Below are 19956 nucleotides of genomic sequence, written 5' to 3' on the forward strand. Positions count from 1 at the left end.
ATAAGGGCAAAGCATGGCCAAGTGGAAGGCAGGACAATAAGCAGAACCAAGATAGGAAGAAGGAAGCAAAGCAAATGTGCAAATGGAGCTCTGTCGGTGCTGGATGGACACGAGGTACAGGGGTCCACTTCCAAGTCCATCAGTCACCTACTCCACCTGTAACCAAGCTAACAAGTTGGCACAGTCCTATTTTGTACCAAACATATGGCCCTTCCTCAGTATGATTTATCCCCTATGCTCCACGCTACCATTCACAGCCAAGGGGCTCCTAGCTCTTCAATCCCTATGGGATGGACACCCACAATCCACAAAAACATATCAACTTTTTTTTAATCAAAATCTGGCATGTTTATTTTATATAGTGAATGTCAACATGGTAATACTATAATGTATAAATACACTCCTCAACACTCTGATAACTATAACTGCTTCCAGCCAGTCCTCTGATACCATGGAGTCAAACTCCCTAGAAAGTCTCATTTCCAAAATTAATAAAAACTAAGCAAGCAGAAGCTCTTATTACTGATTAAACCATATAACTGTCTAAGCAAGCAAGAAATCTAAACATGCCCCTCTGTAAACTCTAAAGACATTTATCTGTTTACATGTAGCATATATAGAAAAAAAATAAATTTAAGGAACTTAAACTATCTTTTCTGAATGATGTTTAAGTTTCCAATCTTCAAAGATTGAAGATTGTTAGTGAGACAGAGAGAGCCATACCATCACCACACTTTTATATCCTTTTAGAACAAAAAAGGAGGTGGTAGAAAGGTTGAACCATAGTCTTAACTCTGGGGACTACATATAAAGAACATTTAAAATCACCCAAAAAAGAACAATTTAAAAACAGTAACACTTCATTTTCCATTATTTGCAATAACTGGAAAAAAACTCCTCAAAATAAAATGAATGAACCTGCAGAATAATATAATGATCACTAAATATTTTGAAACAAACCTGCTTAATACTCAGGAGAGATGGTTCTCCAGCAGGTCTCTGTTCCAATCTTAACTTCAGACACTCATGTATAACATTCAGAAGGACTCGACAGAGAACTAAGAAGGCGGGCTCGAATGAAGGTAAATCCATGGACTGAAGCTCGTCCCATGACACAGCGCTGCCTTTCTGCTCCGAGGAGGGTGGTGTCCTGGACAACTGCACGTAATCTGAACCCCACATGGGATCTGGAAATTCAGAAAACTATGACAAAAATTCAACAAAGGTTAAAATAGCATACAGGAGAATGTCCTAAAGCTGTGGTTATAAACTATTATTCTTTATAATTTGCTGACAAACCTACAAAATCATAATTTTACAGGAAAAGTAATCTTTAGGATAATTCAACATTTTCAACATAGACCCAAGAAATTCTAAAAATATTAGAAAACCATAATAAGAAATAAAACCAAATTATAATATTTATATTAAAAAGGCATAGTAGAAGAATTGAGTTCATCTTTTCAACATCTATTTTTTCATCATTCTTAAAATGACCAGCACACTTTAAGGTTATATACAGTATTATCCACAACTATTACTACACTGAGGAAAACAAATTAATAACATTTGACAAAAGATTTACAAAATCACCTAGTCATTTATGTAAAAATAAAAACTAATGGGTTCAACCAGTTCTTTTGTCGATTTGTTCTCTGAGCTAAACTGAATAATGCTGATAGAAAAAAAAAATTCATAAAGCTGACCTGGCTGGTCCCACTCAAGTATATTTCCTGGGAACCCTAGTGTTGCTCACCCCTTCTTACAGTTATACCCATCAAATTCCTTATACTTTTCCCCATAAAATAGGGGATTTGGAGCTTTGCCACTGTTCTTAAACCTCTGGAACATCATCCTAACCAATCATATTCAAACACTTTCCCTTCTTTGTTTACTGAAAAATCTGGGGCCACCAAAATTTTAAAATCTCAACTTTTCTTCAACTTAAAACATCCCTAATGATGGCTGTTCTACCTCCATATGTCATCCATCTCTGTGCTCCCTGCCATGTTGTGAACTCTTAACTGGTCTCCTACTTGTTCATATCCTTTTATGTTCAACACATATTTTTACATTTAAATTAATGCATTACAGCAAATTAATAATACACATTCTAAAATAGCCATAAAATTTTTTAAATGATAACTTGTGGCCAAGGTTCTCTAGCACAACAGCCAGCTGACCTATTTGCTACCAGCTCACTGGGAAAGAGAACAATCTCTACTTCTCTGCCAGGGAGACCCAAAAGCCAGACCCACATAGGTGCTGTGGAAACGCACTCCTGCCTGCCGAGGATACCTGTTGGGTCCACTGCCATCTAGAGAGGAAGAGACACTGAAAAACTACTCAGCATCCAAGAGCAAACAGCAGTTTTAACTAAGGAAACCAAGGTGAGGAAATCAGAACAGCTGATAACTAATTTAATGTAGGTAAAAGGAGAGAACATGCAAATATTTTAATGCAAGATCTTATTTAAGTTCTCTGAAAAAGAAAACAAGATTTCTGAAATAAATTTAATAAAGGCAGTGAAAACAGAATAAATGTTGTCAAAAAGAATTTATAATTTAGAAATTGTCTGCAGAAATTATCTATCACTATAGCCCAGAGCAAAAGAAAAAGGAGTGGGAATTCTGAGAGAAAAAAGAGACATGGAAGTGACATCCAGGAGCTCTAACAAAAGAATGACAGGGATTCCAGAAAGAACAAATGGAAAAAATGGAGAGTTTTCTGTACAGTCAAGACATCACTAATGTGTTAAGAAGGAAAAACCACTTTCAAAGGAGAACTCAAAGTCCAATTCATTTACCTGCTCTATAAACCTGAGCAAGTACAGTGCATGAAAACTGCATCAGAACAAAGATCTCAAGGTAAGAGAGGAAAAACATCCAAGTACAAAGCCATGAATCCAGCAGAACTTATACAGGCAGGTACAACTCCAGGATGATAACTCAGTTAAAGGCTGCAATTCCATCCCGTGAAAGGAATATCTGAATTAAAAGAAAAAATACTATAAGAAAAAAACTTGGAACTTAAATTCCCATTTCAATAAAACACAGGGAGAGGGGGAAGGGTCAATAAGGTGCAAGAATGGTGTATTTGTTATTATTCCATTCATCTGTTATTATTTCTGGTGATAAATACAGGATTAAATATAGTATAAAATCTCTGATCAATTCAGGCAAAATGGGAAGATTCAATAATTTAGGGACATCAATAGAAAAGCAATGTGATTACAAACATAATCCCTTGGCATTTTCTGTGGATTAACAAATTCATTAACTAAAGTTCATGCGGAAGAAAGTATGTCTGAAAATAAAAACAGCCCAGAAGTATTTGAAAAGAATAGGAAGAGTTGCCCAACCTAATGGCAAACCTTACTAATAAACTTAGTTTATTTAAAACAGAAAAGTACTAGCGCAGTAATAAACATATTAACAGACCAGAGAAACATCCAATTATCCACAATAATTAAGTAATAAAAAAGGTAGCCAGTGGTTCAAGAAGTTGAAGATAATGAATAATCCAATGAAAGCTATAGGAAATTAAAGGAAAAATAATTACACCCCTACCTCACCCTATAACCATACCTCACACCACTGCAATCAATCAATTTTCAAATGATGTGGCTATTTTAGAAATTCTTGCCTAGAAAGTAAAGTATGTATTAATTTAAATACAAAAATGTGTGTTAAATACATATATTTGGAAAAAGATTCCAAATGTATGAAAACCTAAACACAGAGCTCTACATTAGGTTAAACCATATAAAACTGCCATTTTAGTCAGCTGAAAATGACCAAATATTGGCAATTAGTGTGAGCCAACATAATAAAAGAATTCTGGGAAGACAGTACAGATGGTAGATTTTAATTTCCTTTAGTTCCCCCATAAAAACAGAACAACTTGGATGACAAAATTCAAACTCCATGAGACACGTTCACAATAAAAACAGGACAAGGTAACTCCATGAACTCCAAAACACAAGAGGTGGGGAAAAAAAGAAATAGTTCTAGACTCCAGCCGTAACCCAGACCACACGGTACCCCAGGCCCTGCAGTTATCTATCACCTCTGTATAGGGGAAACAAAGGGAATTAACAGGGTGCCTGATGGGGCTAACTGGACAAATTGCACAATCCCCAAGAGTAGTCATTAGAAAGTTCATTGTTTCTGTTTGAGGACTTCAGCAAAACTGAATTTGATTTTGAAAAAGATTTTGGCACAAATGCATGGGTGAAGTCAAGCAGTTAGCAACAGGTCTGAAGGGGCTGGAGTGGCTTAGGCCTCCAAAACTCTTAAAACTACTAGCCAGAATTCCCTTCCAGGACAAACCTTCACACCACATAGAAATTGCTGGAATGAATCTAACTGGCCAGTAAAAGACAGCAGACGTAAAGGAAAGAGAGGGGCCAGAGAAGGTGGGAGGAGCGCAGCCACAAGATCTCAAAAACTAAGAGACGAGAGTTTTTAGCACGTCAGAAGAGAGAGAACAAAGACATATACCTCAGCACTTCCTTAACTCTCTCCTTAAAGTTCAAGAAAACAAGCATCAAGTTTAAAAATGAGCAATAGCAAAGGTTGTGACAGGATCCGACAAGGGGCTATGATAAGCAGAGAGAATATGGAGAATAACCCTCTAGATGATGAAAGCATGTCAGACACAGGCCTACTAAACAGATGAGAGCTGTGGCCCAATTTTCAAAATAAGCTAAAAGAAAGTAAGAAAATCACAGGAAAGATAAAAGAACAGAAGTTAGAATCAGAAAGACAAATGCAGTGAAAGAATGCAGAAAATAATTTTAAGTAGAAAATCATTTCTGAACTAAAAACAAACTAGAAACAAGAGCAAATAAAACCGATAATGTCTTGACAGAAATAAGAGGTAAAAAAGTAAGGAAAATTTTATAAATAAGTAAAAAAAAGAAGAAAAAGGAAAGATTGTGACAGAATAGACAAGCAAAGTAGAACCAAAATACACACAGCAATGGTTCTCAGGAAAGAAAACCAAACCAAGAAAACAGAAAAAAAGTTAAAAAATTAAGTTAAGAAATTCACTTGAAATAAAATAAAATGAAATCCTGAAGGAATGCATTGAAAAAGCAGCATATATTCAAAATACCAGAGTGAAAAACCAACCCCAAGTAAAACTAGTGGAGTTAAAGAAAAACAACAATCTTTTGGTATCCAGGTTACTAATAAATAAATTTAAAAAGCAAACAAACCAAGGTTCTGATAAGTGGAAACAAAAAAATCATACTGTCCTCAAACTTTGCAATTTCAATGCTTCATGCCAAAAGACAATGAATAACATACATGAAATTAATTCATGGAAACAAAATATAAGCCAAAGATTTCATGGTCAGCCAAACAGGCTTGCAAGTATAAATGCTGCAAACTGTTAGGAAAAATCCAAGAACTCAAGAAACATTGTTCTCATGGGCTCTTACTGAGGAATCTTCTTAGGGAACAAGTGCCAGCCAACCAAAATGACTCAAAGAGACTCTGGCATAAGATCTAAAAATAAGCCTTAAAAAAAAAGTTTAAGAAACTATGTGTCTAAATCTAAATCAGTTTCTCTATCTAAACATACACATATACTGCTGCAGAACTAGGTAACTGTAAGGCAGACAGTACTGTCAATAATGGCAATCTGCTTTCACTGATGCAGACAGACCACAACTATCAGACTCCAGGGAGAAAGGGGAGGGTGTATGAAATGTCTTAGCATTTCATAGAAAGTAAAAGAAAATTACTTCATATGAGAAGCTGGGAGAAAAAAGTATAATTCCAATACAGCTCAGTTGGCAATGAACAAATAACCAAAAACTGGGGGGTAGGAGGGCAGTAATACATTTATTATATAAGGATATTAATATAATGGTAATTTAAGGGATAAAAATAAACCTGTCATATATTAAAAGTAAACAAAGAAAAATACATATACAACCTTATATTAAAAAATGGAAGAATAGAATTTTTTAAGGCTTAACTATCCCTATCAAAGAAGCCAGACTTCTTTGAAAATATATTCTAGATTTTTCTCTTCAAACTAAGTGTTTTACATAATTCTTGCAAGATTAAGTTTAAAAAAGCAATAGCAAGGAAGCTTTCAAAGACTACTCACTAGGGCTGTGAAAAAAGGGCCTAAGCCAACTTTTTATGTCCCCATTGTCCAAAGACATGACAATGTGACATCAAATATTGTAATGACTTCAATGTACTTAAACATATCCACTATGTTTAAATTCATGAGTTCAAAATCACATTAATAAAAAATAATACTAACTGGCCACCAATATACCAACTCATTATTTTGAAAAATGGTAAATAAAAATAAAAGAATCAAGCACGTTCATCCTGTCAATTCTGTTCAACTATTCCACTGGGTAACCAAATAATGGATGAGAAAAGTTTCTTTCTAGCAATATCTAATTAATGAAGCTAACAATAAAGCAGCTAATAAATGATGAAGAAATGAGAGAACTAGAGTACCATGCCTTTTCAACTCTTAATGAATTAAGGGACCTACACAATGATCATCAACAACTACTAATGTCTCAAAGAGACAACCTGCAACTGTGTATCCCAGGAAGTGTTAACTCAGTCAATCAAGAAATCCTAAATCTGATCAAACCACTAGATCTCACAGTCAATTCACAGAGAACACAGAAAAAAAAGAAATTTATAAAAGGGCAATTGTAGGAGCAATCATCAAAATTCTCACTTGAGGAGACTCTATAAAGGACCCAGTTTCTTCAATAAATACATGGCAAAAAAAGGGAGGGGATCCTACAGATTAAAAGAGGCTTAAGAAATATAATATAATGAACAGTTACCATGTGTGGACATTACTTGCAAACTGAGTCAAATGCTAAAATATTTTTTTCAAGAAAGTTATGACAATTATGACATAACCGAACTATGAACATTAGCTTGATATTTGATGATCATAGGAATTTAGTACTATTTTTTAGGCATGATAATGGTATCGCAGTACATTTTTAAACAAGCCCTCATCTTTCAGAAAAACATATTGAAATGTTTAAGGACCAAAAAATGATGATATGAGAGGTTTTCCTCCAATAAATGATAAATGACAGAGTAAGGTGCCAGGTGGCTATAAGTACCTGCCATGAATCAGTAACTACTGTGCAGGACACAGACTCCAGTGGGTTCCCAGTATTATTTTGTCTAGGTTTGCATATGTTTAATATTTTCCATTAAAAAATTTTTCAATCTATGTAAAAAGAATAAGGAAAAAAATACAGGATAATTTTTTATATATAATTTTGAAGTACACATAAAATAAGGTGATCATAAAATAGTAACAGATACAACTGCATAAAAATTTTAAATTTCTATCTAGAAAAGCACAATAAACAAGATAAGAGACTGTTTGGAAGAAAATATTTACAGCCAAAATAAAAAATGAATAACATCCACTAAATACAAAATGCTCTAACAGATCAATAATGATATTAATAACAACCCAACAGAAATTGGACAAAATGAATAAAAGAAAATCAAAGCGGAAATGCAAATGGACAACAAGTATGACAACTGGCTCAATGTCACTAAAAATGAGCAGAATTAAGGATTACAATGAAATTATGGTTTTACAGATCATGGTTGCAAAAATTAGGAAAAATTGGATTTCTCCTACACTGTTGGGGGAAAGTATCATTAGTACGGCTATTTTGGAAAGCAATTTGGCAGTATCTATCAAAAATTTAAATGTGCGTATCCTACAACCTAGCAATTCCATTTCAATTAACCATTCTTCAAAAAACAATAAATTCATTAAAGGGTATGTAAAAGAGTATTTGTGGCTACATTGTAAGTGCAAAAAAATTAAGCGTCCACTAAAATGGCTATCATGATCAGAGAAATACAAATCAAACCACAATAAGGTGTAACCATAAACCTGTCAGAATGTCTATTGTCAAAAAAACCAAAACCTGACAAATGTTGGTGACAATGTGGAGTAAAGGGTACCCTCATGTACTTCTGGTGACAATATAAGTTGGTACAGCCACTGTGCAAACAGTATGGAGGTGCCTCAAAAAATTAAGAATAGCCCTACCTTTTGATCCAGCAATTCTACCTCTCACTGTGTGAAGGAAATGAAAACACTAACTTGAAAAGCCATCTGCACCCCCATGTTCACTGCAGCATTATTTACAACAGCCAAGACATGGCAACAACCTAAGTGTTCACCAAAGGTTGAATGGATAAAGAAAACATGATTTACATATACAATGGAATATTACTCAGCCATGAAAAAGGAGTTCCTGCCACTTGTGGCACCATGGATGGACCTTGAGGACATTATGTTAAGAGAAATAAGTCAAAAAGAAAAAAGACAAAAACATACCGTATGATCTCACTTATGTGTAGAATCTACCAAAAAAATAAAAAACAAAAATACCAAACTCACAGATACAGAGAACAGATTGATGGTTGCCAGTGGCAGAAGGTAGGATTAAAAACAAAAGAGTGAAAAAATTAATTAAACTACGGTACTTTCATATAATGGAATACCACTGTAGGTGTTCAATGGAATGGAGGTAGAGCTACATACACCAGTAGAGACAGGCCAAAGTAGAGAATATGGAGTGGGGATGACCCACCAATGCAGAATATAGCTTGTCATGATTTTTTGTTTTTGTTTTGGGGGTGGGGGTGAGGTGGGGGCTATTTTCCTGCATTACATAACAAACATACATATTTATATAAGCACAAAAAAGTCTAGAAAACACAAACCAAATGATTACAACTCTGAGCAGGGACAGAGAAACAGCAACTTTGTTTTGTACACATCAACAAATTAACAAAACAAAAGAAGGCATACTATTTTATAAAATGAAGAATTAGATCAAAATAGTCTTTATGTTACCCTTCGAAAGCCAGTCTATGGTTCTATACTAGGGACACGTCACAAACCGAAACATCTACAGGACCAGTGGATGACGTAAATGTATAAGCTAGGGCAGCGGGCCAGGAGAACAGGACATGGGCATGTGGTGAACTGGAGCATACCACATATGAATATGGGCCCAGCACAGATAGACATCTCAGTATTTCAAGGAAAATGAAAAATCCGATTTTCATGTGAAATCTTCTCATTTTTAAATGCTACCCACCAAGTCAAAAAATATTTTAAGCACTATGTGGAACAAGGCAACACACTGTAATGCTAAAAGTATGGCTTTAGAGCCCATTCTGGTTCACATCCTGACTCTGCAACGTACAGGATGTGTGACCTTGACCAAGCTGCTTGACTGAACCCCTCCATACAACACGTACTCAGTTAATGCCAATACTAGTCTTCTTGTTTTCTCTACAGGATCTAGTTCTCTGCTGTTATCACAAGACCCACTGGCTGCTCCTGCTGTTGTCACAGGTCCAGTTCTGCAAGCTGACAGGTTCTGTTCGATCCTTGATCTTTTTCGTCTTATAGCAGGTTGGACTCAGCTGGCTCACTGCAGTCAAAAATAATGTAGCACAACTTCCTACTTTCCCTTATATAAGCATGCTTCTTTTAAGAAAACAAAAAACCTGTATGCAAATGAGCAAGTATGTGCCTGTCAGCTGGCCACTTACTCAATTAAAAAGTTTGTGTAACTTCAGTAATGAAATCAGGGAGGTGGTGATTGGAGCAATATTAAAAATTAATTATAATAACTATTAATGAACAATGATCTTGAAGGCAGGAGTATGGAAGTATGGCAGTCTACTTGGTGTTTCCAGTGGGCTGACTCAGAACTGCACCGGGACTGGTCTGGCTACATAAGAAGCAAGTTTTGACATCTGTTAAAAATGGGGAAAAAAAATAAAAAAGGAAAAGAAAAAAAAAAAAAATGGGAGCGCTTACATCCTCCCTCAAGAGATTCCAATTTGCCTTATATCCAAGAAGGCATAGATAGGTATATGTATTTTTAAAAGCTGAGTAACACTGATATGCAGCCAGGTTTGGGAACCATTAGCATAGTTTAAAGTCTGGTTTCCCAGAAACCTGGGTTTGAATCCCTCCAACAATGTACTGCTTCTGTGACTTGGGGCAAATTATCTTCTCTTCTTACTTGTAAAATATAGAAATAATAACTCCCCTTTATTTATTGTGCCTGCCAATAAGTCTCAATAATAGCTACTGTTAATACACACACACACACACACACACACACACACACATCCTAGTTTCTAGATATGATGTCAACTCTGAATAAAAAGGCAACCACTTAAGGGTTTTTTATGCTTATAGGAAAAACGGCGTAATTATTGTTAGATCTAAAGACAAACATTATTTCACTGGCCATTAGACTTAAAACAATTACATAATCATTTCTAATTCATAAAAATAATAAAGTAACCAAAAATCATCCTAGAATTTGAGGTAATATGTAAAGGCAACTAATTTTTTGTGTATTACATTCAAGTATAAATCTTCATTTACCTTTTTTTCTGAAAAAATATAAATTTCATTAGGTAAAACAAAAAGGAAGCAGCACAAAATAACCATATCACAATCTATGGTTAAGTATTTCACAGGTATTTAACATTTTAAATACATTTTAAAAACCACAGAACTATACAAGAGAGACCCTTATAGTATGCAAATTAAAAAAAAATCTTTTAGGACACTGGGGAATCCCAGGAAAGAATATGAATTGATATAAATGCCTAACTATATTACAACTATATGGTATAACCTCACTGGGAGAGGGTAATGGAAAAATGCGCTGGACTAACTAACTTTGGATAACTGTTCTGACTATATACTCCAAGGCTAAAACAAAAAGAACTGTACTTAAACACTGCACTCTAGTTGGTAAACTGATTCTTCACAGGGAACCTACTTTACATGTATACTGTGGTTGTACAAATACATAAATAAATTATAGTAATGCAAGACAGGTTTCTCACCACAGAGTAATAAATTGTAAATAAGCAAGGGAGGAAAGCTGGGATAAAACTTGTGGTGCTGGATTAGAGCCCAAGACATCAATATGAATTCATGCTTCTTTTTAACAGACAGGTAAGAAGAAAGACAGATACAAAGATAGACAGATACAGAATTAACTGCAGATCTGTGCCTATATGTGGGTTAGCAGACACACCTCTATTTTCTAACTTGATCACTGGGAGGCCTGGAAGCAATGACACCCCAACAGGAACAAACTCACCAAGTGCCCAGAACCTCACTTTTAAATACATTCTCCAAAAAAAGGAATCAGAGCTTTTGGAGAAATGGCTGATTTCAGGACTGGAGCAAGGAAAATACAAGATGATGCCAAAAAGTAAGAAATCTCAAAAAGCAAACAAAAAGCACAACCAAACAAAAAAGCTGTGGGTCTGTCCAATGGACACAGAAGCCAACAGAAAGAGCTCCAATGGCTAAGTAAAGCAGGAACAATTTGAGCAACAAAATAAATAACAACAGACCTGGAATATAACTCAAAGTAAAAAATTAGTATTTATGAGTCCATACTAAGATAAATAACTGAATAAATAAACGGGAGAGAAGAGGCAAGTCTTCCATACAGAATTCCAAATAATGCAAGCAGATAGTCCCCACTTCTGGAGGTGGGGTTTAATTCCCCTCCCCTTTAGTGCAGGCTGTGCTTAGCGACTCACTTCCAGAGTATGAAAAGGAAAAACTGGAAAGGAACCTAGCAGATACCACATGAATGTGATCAGGTTAACATCACCAGTGGTAATATAATGCCATGAGGGTGCTTCAACTGTGGTATTCATGCCCAAGCCCAGCAATCCCTGTCTAATCATGAGGAAAAAGCAAACAAATCCAAATCCAGGGACATGCTACAAGCCGTCCAGGTCATGAAAAACAAGGAAAGACAGAAACTATATCAGATCGGAGGAGACTAGGATGATACAGTGACTTAATGCAATGTGGCTTCCTTGACTGGATCTTGGAACAAAAAGAAGACACTAGTGAAAAACAAACCCAAATAATGTCTATCGTTAACAGTATTTACACCAATGTCAATATATTAATTTTCACAAATGTACCAGAGTTAAGATATCAATATTAGAGGAAGCTAATGAAGAGCATATGAAAACTCTAATATCTTTGCAAGTTTTCTATAAATCTAAAATTATTTCAAAATTACAAATTTATTTTTTAAAAATGCAACTTCATGGAGGTGGTTTTGAGATAAAAATAAATCTTTTATATATGCTTACCTAGTCTCTTAATTTATAAGCTAAAACTGAACTATAAATAATATAACAAAACCCACACTTAGCTGCAGTAATTGTCGAGAAGGGCACCTACAAACTACTGAACTCTGAGACGATTCCTACTAATTTCTAAGGCTGGGAAGGGTCACTCCACAAGCAGTATCTGGTGGAGAAGGAGCAGGACGCAGAGGCTGGATGATCTCTATCATACAGAGACACCAGGACATGTTACTATGAAATGGTTATCAGATACATTCATTCCAAAGACTTGAGATCAACCACAGATTAGAGGAATTAGGGTTACAGTAAAGTGGAAGACCTAAGAAGGAACAACAAGTTCCTGGGATGTTCTAAATGTCAAGGGACTAAGAAAATCAGGAAATAAATAAGCATGCAAAACAACAAGGATCATCTCTGGGTCCAAAAAAAGAGGAGAAAAAAAATGCTTTCTCATTTTTTCCTCTTACATTATGCTGTCCTTGCTGCCAGGAATAAAATTTTGGCTGGCACTATTAGTTCAGTTACTAGATTTAAGTAAGTTTTATTTGATGGGCTGAGGCTCATTTACAGCAATTTCTCTTAGATAATTATTTTCAATATCACAGTAACTGTCCTACAAAGGGAACTTTGGGAACTAACCAATATGTTAATCAGAGACTCTGTATATAATTAGCAATGTGTCCTGAGAAAATGAATTTATGGATGCTAGGGAGCTATAAAGTTATCTAAACCATTAGGGCTATTTAAAATATTCATGATATTAAAAGAAACAGCAAATAGGTATTTTTGGAATCACTAGTTGTAATTCTTTTTAACTTAAAGACTTTGAAATATAATAAAATTTTTGAGGAAAATTTTCTCATAAAGTATGTTTACAAGCCAAGGGTTGGAATTAAATATAAGATCACATACTATTTACACACAGTAGTTACAAGTAACTTAATCATAAGGAATAAAACATAAAGACACAGACAAGGAAAATCAAATATCATGAGTGTATTTCTTCTTTTCCACAAAGTATATTCAACTATACTCATTACCACTACCACATAAGCCATGAAAATTGTAAAACAGAAGGCTGTACTGGACATGATCTCTATATGAGCTATAAAGTTATCTTACTTTATATGTACATTACATACACAACTTGATAACAGTTGGTCAAGATGTTTCTAACAATAAGGAATAAAAATAAAATTATCCTCAAACCTAAAAGGTTACATAAACTGCTAAAGATGTATGCCCTTAAAAGTATGATTATTTGGCAGAGATTAAAAGGTAAAATACATTTTAAAAATAAAAATACAAAATAGCCTAACCTGTATTGGCTTACAGTCAGCTTCAGGGGAGGAAAAAATGTAAAAAAAAAAAAAAACTCTTAGAAAATAGTTTTTTATATTTGACTTCTGTAGCATTTTACTATTTATACAAGTATCTTTTTTAAGCCTCACAACAACCCTGTGAGGTAGGTAGGAAAGTATTATTATAGCCATTTTACAGATGTGAAAACTTAGGGTCAGAAAGATTAATTCACTTATAAAGCTATGTAGTGAGAAAGAGCCACATCAAGAAATGGAATCCAGTTATTTGACTTCAAAACTATAGCTCTTTCCCCAGACTTAGTAAAAAAAGACTTAAACCCAGAAGGGGAGTATGCATATATTCACATACATGTGTATACATACACCTCCCCTTACAGAAACTACAGTGCTGAAATAGGAATAAAAATAAAGTCTTACTTTCCCACTGAGTTAATTATAATTTCAGAACCTTACCTTTTTTTTAGTTTGGGATAATCTCCAAAACAGAAGAATTTCTACTTCAGCTCTCAGTCACTCTTTCATTACTTGACACATTTTTTAAGCCAAAATTTAAAACACGGGTTTCTAAACTTTATTTTTTTTGAAAAGCAAACAACCTAAAGATAATTCTCATACACAGTCTTTAATTCACACACTTTATTAGCTTTGAATTTGTATGTTTCTTTTTTTTCCTGTAACAAGGATAAAGTTCTCAGTTAAATCTCTACTGGGAATGCAACTTTGATGGGAACTCAAAACTATGAGTTACTTTATCATCTTTTCAACTTGATTTCTAATATAAAAAAGTAATGGAGTCATTCTCAATTGTTCAACACCTCTAAGGGTTGCAGAGCCCTCCTGTTAGTAGCAACGGTTCACTGCTACAGAGAGTCAGGAGGGGAGAGGAGAATAATTTGGGGGAGCGCATAGTGCAGGTTTAAGAAGACTCAGCACACCTCCCCAAGACACTCTCTCCTCATCAGAGATGAGGTAATACTGTCAAAAGTTTTTCGTTCATATTATTTCAAAAACAGTGCTTCCCAATAAAAATTAATTCTCAATCCTGTCTTGCCACATGTCTCCCCAATAGTACGAACCCACTCCAGCCTAACACCTAGATAAATTATTCACCATCTGAAGTATATAACAAATCCTTATTACATATCTAGCTTTGCTCTACTGATTTTGAAACCTACACTACAATAAAATGTTATTATAAAATGGTTATTCATGGACTAAAAGGGGGGGAAACTCACTTGCTCTAATAAAAAGATGTACATAAAAATACTCAGTGTTAAAATACTGTTCAATGAAAATCATATATATAAATTCATTTTTAAGATTTCTAAACAAAATAATACTCAAACTAATCTCTTATAGCTACAAAGTATTGATTAATTTTGCTAACATCTTACATAAACGTTTGACCCCTTCTCTTTGGGGCTCATGATCTGGCCAACAGATTAAAAATAAAAATCTTGCAAACTCAGGTTCACTTCCCATGTTTCCCATCTCTTGAAAGAATACCTTATGTTTTGTTATCTACTTATTATCTACCGTGTAATAAAACCAAAGTTAAAAAAATAAAAATAAAAAATACACACATGTGTATGTATATAGCTCCTAAAATTTAGATGCTGAGACTAACACAGGTGTAAGGGATCTCTGAGGTCTGGTGCTTTTGCTGTTTGCCAGATGAACATCCAAACGCACCACCACAGAAAAATTACTCGTACTCTCCAACTCTCAAGAACAGTATCCAACAATATGTCCCCTTCTAATTTTTCCAACTTAACAGTAAAGAATTTCTGAGATATCAAACTATCAAAACCAAATCTGTACTGTTTTCAAACCACTTCCTCTAGTGGGTATAATCCTCTCACAAAAATCTTCACTATCAAAACAGATGTGACAATAATTAAGGCTTTCCTTAAACTTCCACATTCACACTGAACACTTTAACATTGCCAAACAATGTATACTTTCCTCCTGTGATCATTCTTACATCTCCCTACAATTCACATCTCTGTGAAATATAGTGACCCAAACTGGACGTGCTACCGGGAAAGGGAGTAAGCTGTGCAAAGACTAGAGAAAGAACTAAACCCTGGGTGCTTTATTCATTTTTTTAAAATTTTGGTGTCATGTTGACATTTTTTTACTAACATTCATATTCAGCTGTGGTCACCTGTGGTTGTGGCTTCCTTCCCTCTTTGTATGTTGCCTGTCCTTCTCCATCCTGTATTTATATGGCTGGAGTTTTCTCCTCCACACATTTCTTACACTTAATTTACTAAATTTCATACAGTTTCCATAGATTCATTTCCCCATTCATCACAGAACTTCATAGGAACGTTTAAATCTATAATTTACAATAACTACATTGAAGCTTTAAAAGTATCAAGACCCTGAAAGTACATAATAATCGATACAACACAGCTGGTAATTAACGAGGAGCAATGGAACCAAGGATGAGAGCGTGCTAAGGCCTACTGGAAACCTACCTCCACTGGACGGTCACTCTTTACCAGTGCTACACGTGCCCTTTGCAAGGAACCATCCATCAGCTTGTGAAGTCTTAAAATTAATTTTCTTAACCCCATCTGCTTCAGTGCTTTGTCTACAAATGGTCTATAAATAGAAGTCAGACAATGTCTACTTAAGCCTGCTTCTGGGCTGCAGTCTGGTGCCCCCCAGCCGACAGAATCATCCTCAGATTCAAGCCTCTCAAGCTTCTTAGATCTGCAATCTTGCGACTGGATGTTGAAACTGGTGTCAACGGGCTGTCTGGGTTCGAGCACACGTGGATCGGAAACTTGCTCTTCTTCACTCTCATCCGTACTGCTTTCCAGCTCTTTCAGTTCTCCTTCGGTGTCGTCGCCCTCATCTTCTGGCTCATTGCCTTTGGATGATCGTGGGGAAGGGATTTCAAACACTGGCCAGCCAATGTCTGACAAATTCTTGATGCCCAAAACAGTGCCCATAATTCTTAATTTCTGATTTAAGTCTTTTGTTATGTTTAACCACAGACAGAGTGCCTGCACCCTGTCCTGGAAGTCTTTTGCAGCATATTTTTCATAGTCCTTCTGAAGAGCCTGCAGTGATGGATAAAGTGCTTCTATGTACTCCAGCAGCTCCATTATCCGTTTTACCTGCTCAAATGAAACCCTCTGGCGCTGGAGATGCTCATGATACGTTGAGTAACCCATGACCTTTGTTCCATGAGGGGCTCTGCATTGCCTGTCAACTGAAGTACCATTAAAACTAGCTCCATTTCTAACAAAGGCAAAGCTCCCATAATTAACTTTGAAAGTAAGGATTTCATTGATAATTTCTGGGATGGCTTGACGGGCTGTATATAAAAAGAAGTCCTGGTCATTAATGGTCCTTCCCGCATGCCAGGCTTGTAGCTCTAACCAGATCAGTTCATTAGATCGGTTAAACCAGAAAGCAGACGTATTTTCCTGTCCTCTTTGCTCCCTGTCCTTCTTCTTTGAGACTGAGGTAAGCTTTAGCAGAAGTCGTAAAGTTTCAAAAAACTTTAAGCGATCTGCTGGACAGTCAGTCCTAGAAGTCTGGCGCGCAGTTCTGGCAATGGGCATGGGCACAGACACCGGAAGCTTCGCATTGCTGCAGCCAAGACTGAGGTAAGGCTTATTGAGATCCACATCTGGAATCGATTTTTTGGGCAAAGACGCCCCCACTGAGTCCAACATGAACGAGCACTGCACATTTTTCTTATGATCACGCTCTGTTGTCCTAAGAGCTGCTCTGATCTTTTTCTCCTGCTTATAGCTGTATTCTTCCACATTCTCCATGGGCTTTCCAGTGTCTTTATGTGGAGGCTGGTTTGATACATTCATTTTTTCTATAAAAATAAATAAACAACATTATATTACTCCTAAATATGAAGCTACTCTCAATATTTTAAATATTTTCAATAAAACTGATATTCACTTCTACTTACATTTTTAGGCTGTTACTGGAGAAAAATATCTTACTATTTGCTGAAAATTAGAAGATTCAAAATATATATAACATTTCTTTCTAAATTTTTAAAAAGATTTTACCTATTTTCCCTGCTATCTTATACTGTTATGGTCTCTAATAGCCACTACTAACCAACAGCAGGCTGTTTACCTCCACACTACAAAGCACACTTACCAGCTAGTCAAAGCTCCACAAGTTTTCACCTTCAATTTAAGAAGGAGAAACAATATGGCAGATTTGACAGAAACATGGTTGAGAAAACACACCCAATTCCTGCCTTTGCCATGAACTAAAATGTATTAATTTGGAGCTGAAATTTTCTAGGTCACTTTTCTCATTTATAAAATGAAGTAGATTGAGGGAAAAGTCCTTAAGGTACTTTAAGATTATTCTTATAAAAAACTGAATATGTTTTAAAATAATTCAAGATGTATTAAAGTTCTTTCAATAAATTAAAAATTCCAAGTATAAGAATACACCTTGTCATCAATGTAAGCATTTTTTCTTAGTACATAATATTATAGTATGCCTTTAGATTTGAAAAAATAGGGTATATTTATATGGGTTACAGACTAATATACCCAAAATCAATTCACCAAAGAAAATTTGTTTAAATCCAACTGACCTTCCCATCAATTTAAATTAGTTTTAAAATACAGATTTTAGAACAAATATCCCTAAGAGCACTTCCAACTTGATTTACATTATATTTGATTTCCTTCATGATCCATCAAAAGGACTTCTTATCTGTCTATAGGGATTATTCTATATTTTCATATAAAAACTATTACTATTATTTTTTAACTTAGCAATATTTTTTAAATGATGGAATTTTTATCTGTAGCTTTAATCTCTTTTATTGCCGAATGTCTTAAAATTTCTTACACAATCCATCCAAGAAATTTCTTCACAATTTTATTGTTCTGGCTACAGATGTTTATCAATGCTGTCATAAAAATTGACCAAGGTTAGCCCTTTGCCTCCCCTTTCATGTTTTCTTTAACTATGTTCTTTACACCTTTAACATAGCACATACATACCATTTGTTTCCACTAAGTAAAGCAATGTTTAGTTAAAAGCAAAGCTAACAAGTACTTCCAAATTTAACTCCACTATATTTTACTTTTCAAGATTTGAAGTAATTCTATACTCTGTTACTATGAAACACAGTATCAGTAAAAATGGAGGTAAAAATAATGAGTTTAGTTCTTAACACTATTTAGTTTGAGATGCCTATGGGACAGCCATGTGGAGATGTCTGTAGTAATTAATGTATGTGTCGAGCTCAGGACAAAAATCTAGATAGAGATGCCAATTTGGAATTCATTGGTATATACAGATGCTATTTAACACCAGGAGAGTACATAAGAATGCCCAAGAAATATGTGAAAAAAAAAAACCATTGCCCATCTAGACCAGAATGTTGTTCTAACTAGTATGTGTATCCAAATAAATGGTTTTGCATCAAAGAAATAAAAAACGCAGGTAACACAAACAATTCGTGAGCTAAAGACTTAGGATCCTAAGACTGTAAAACAAACCTAGGGTAGCATTATTGATAATGCCCAGAGAATGTCTGCATACAGTGTATAATTTGAAAGTAATAGAGAACAGTGAAGAAGTATTACTTTGCTTATATAATTTATAAATGTTTCTCTAATCCATGATTTAAGGTTCTAAGGGAAACAAAGAATTATCTGAGAGTGACTGGATTGATTTTAACAACCAGAGAACACTGGGCTATAAACATTATCCAGATCTATAGTCACCAGGAAGCTAATACTCAAAGCATGAAAATATTAAGAGATGAAGCTTCTCAGCCTGGATCTTTATTCCAACAATTATAAGGACTTAAGGGGAAGAATGCCACAATCCCATTTTTCTATACAGATAGAATCAAATGTTAGCAAGTCTAAAAAACTAATTTTTTTAGATTAGATAAAAATATTGTTCAGTCTACCTTACAGTTCACAAAATGGTGCATTACAAAATTTTTTGAAATTTCATGTTTACAAAAAGCAATGGTTTAATATGGGGATCTACAGTGTGTGTGTGCATAAAGAAAAGCAAGTTGGAAAAGGAGCAAAATGGGACTAAGAAGCTATTTTTTTTTTCCAAAATAAAAATAAAGTTGGTTTTAAAAGAATACAAATGGGAACTGATATATCTTAGTTTTAAAATGATGTGATTTCAACTTAAAACAGACTTACACCCTGTTCTAGCTACCATGCAAAAAAAATCTATACATATACCAACCCATCTATCTTATCAGTAACTATAATTTTCAAATAATGTATTTCTGCTGGAGAGAAGAAACACACGAGTATTTTCTGGCAGTGGTAACCAGAGAGGCCTCCATAAAACCCTAAGGGACCTGTCAGTTAAGGGAGATCTGGGAAGTATTAAGGTATCAGGGGTAAAAAACCGATAAGCTTAGACAGTAATATACTAAAGGACTTTATATT

At 34.9% G+C, this 19956-nt stretch overlaps 1 protein-coding gene across 7 annotated transcripts in view; it reads right to left on the bottom strand.

Moving 5' to 3' along the window:
* Window positions 1–19956, bottom strand: part of MAP3K4 (mitogen-activated protein kinase kinase kinase 4) — a 102554-nt gene that overhangs the window by 41920 nt on the left and 40678 nt on the right. For all 7 annotated transcript variants that reach the window (XM_036886682.2, XM_036886680.2, XM_036886681.2 and 4 more), the window contains exons 3-4: window positions 16006–17369; window positions 961–1203 (exon numbers count right to left, since the gene is read on the bottom strand). In XM_036886682.2, the coding sequence (XP_036742577.2) occupies window positions 961–1203; window positions 16006–17369 (1607 nt within the window). The remainder of the gene's footprint in view (window positions 1–960; window positions 1204–16005; window positions 17370–19956) is intronic.

Source organism: Manis pentadactyla, chromosome 12, assembly GCF_030020395.1.
Source record: "Manis pentadactyla isolate mManPen7 chromosome 12, mManPen7.hap1, whole genome shotgun sequence".
Lineage (NCBI taxonomy): Eukaryota > Metazoa > Chordata > Mammalia > Pholidota > Manidae > Manis > Manis pentadactyla.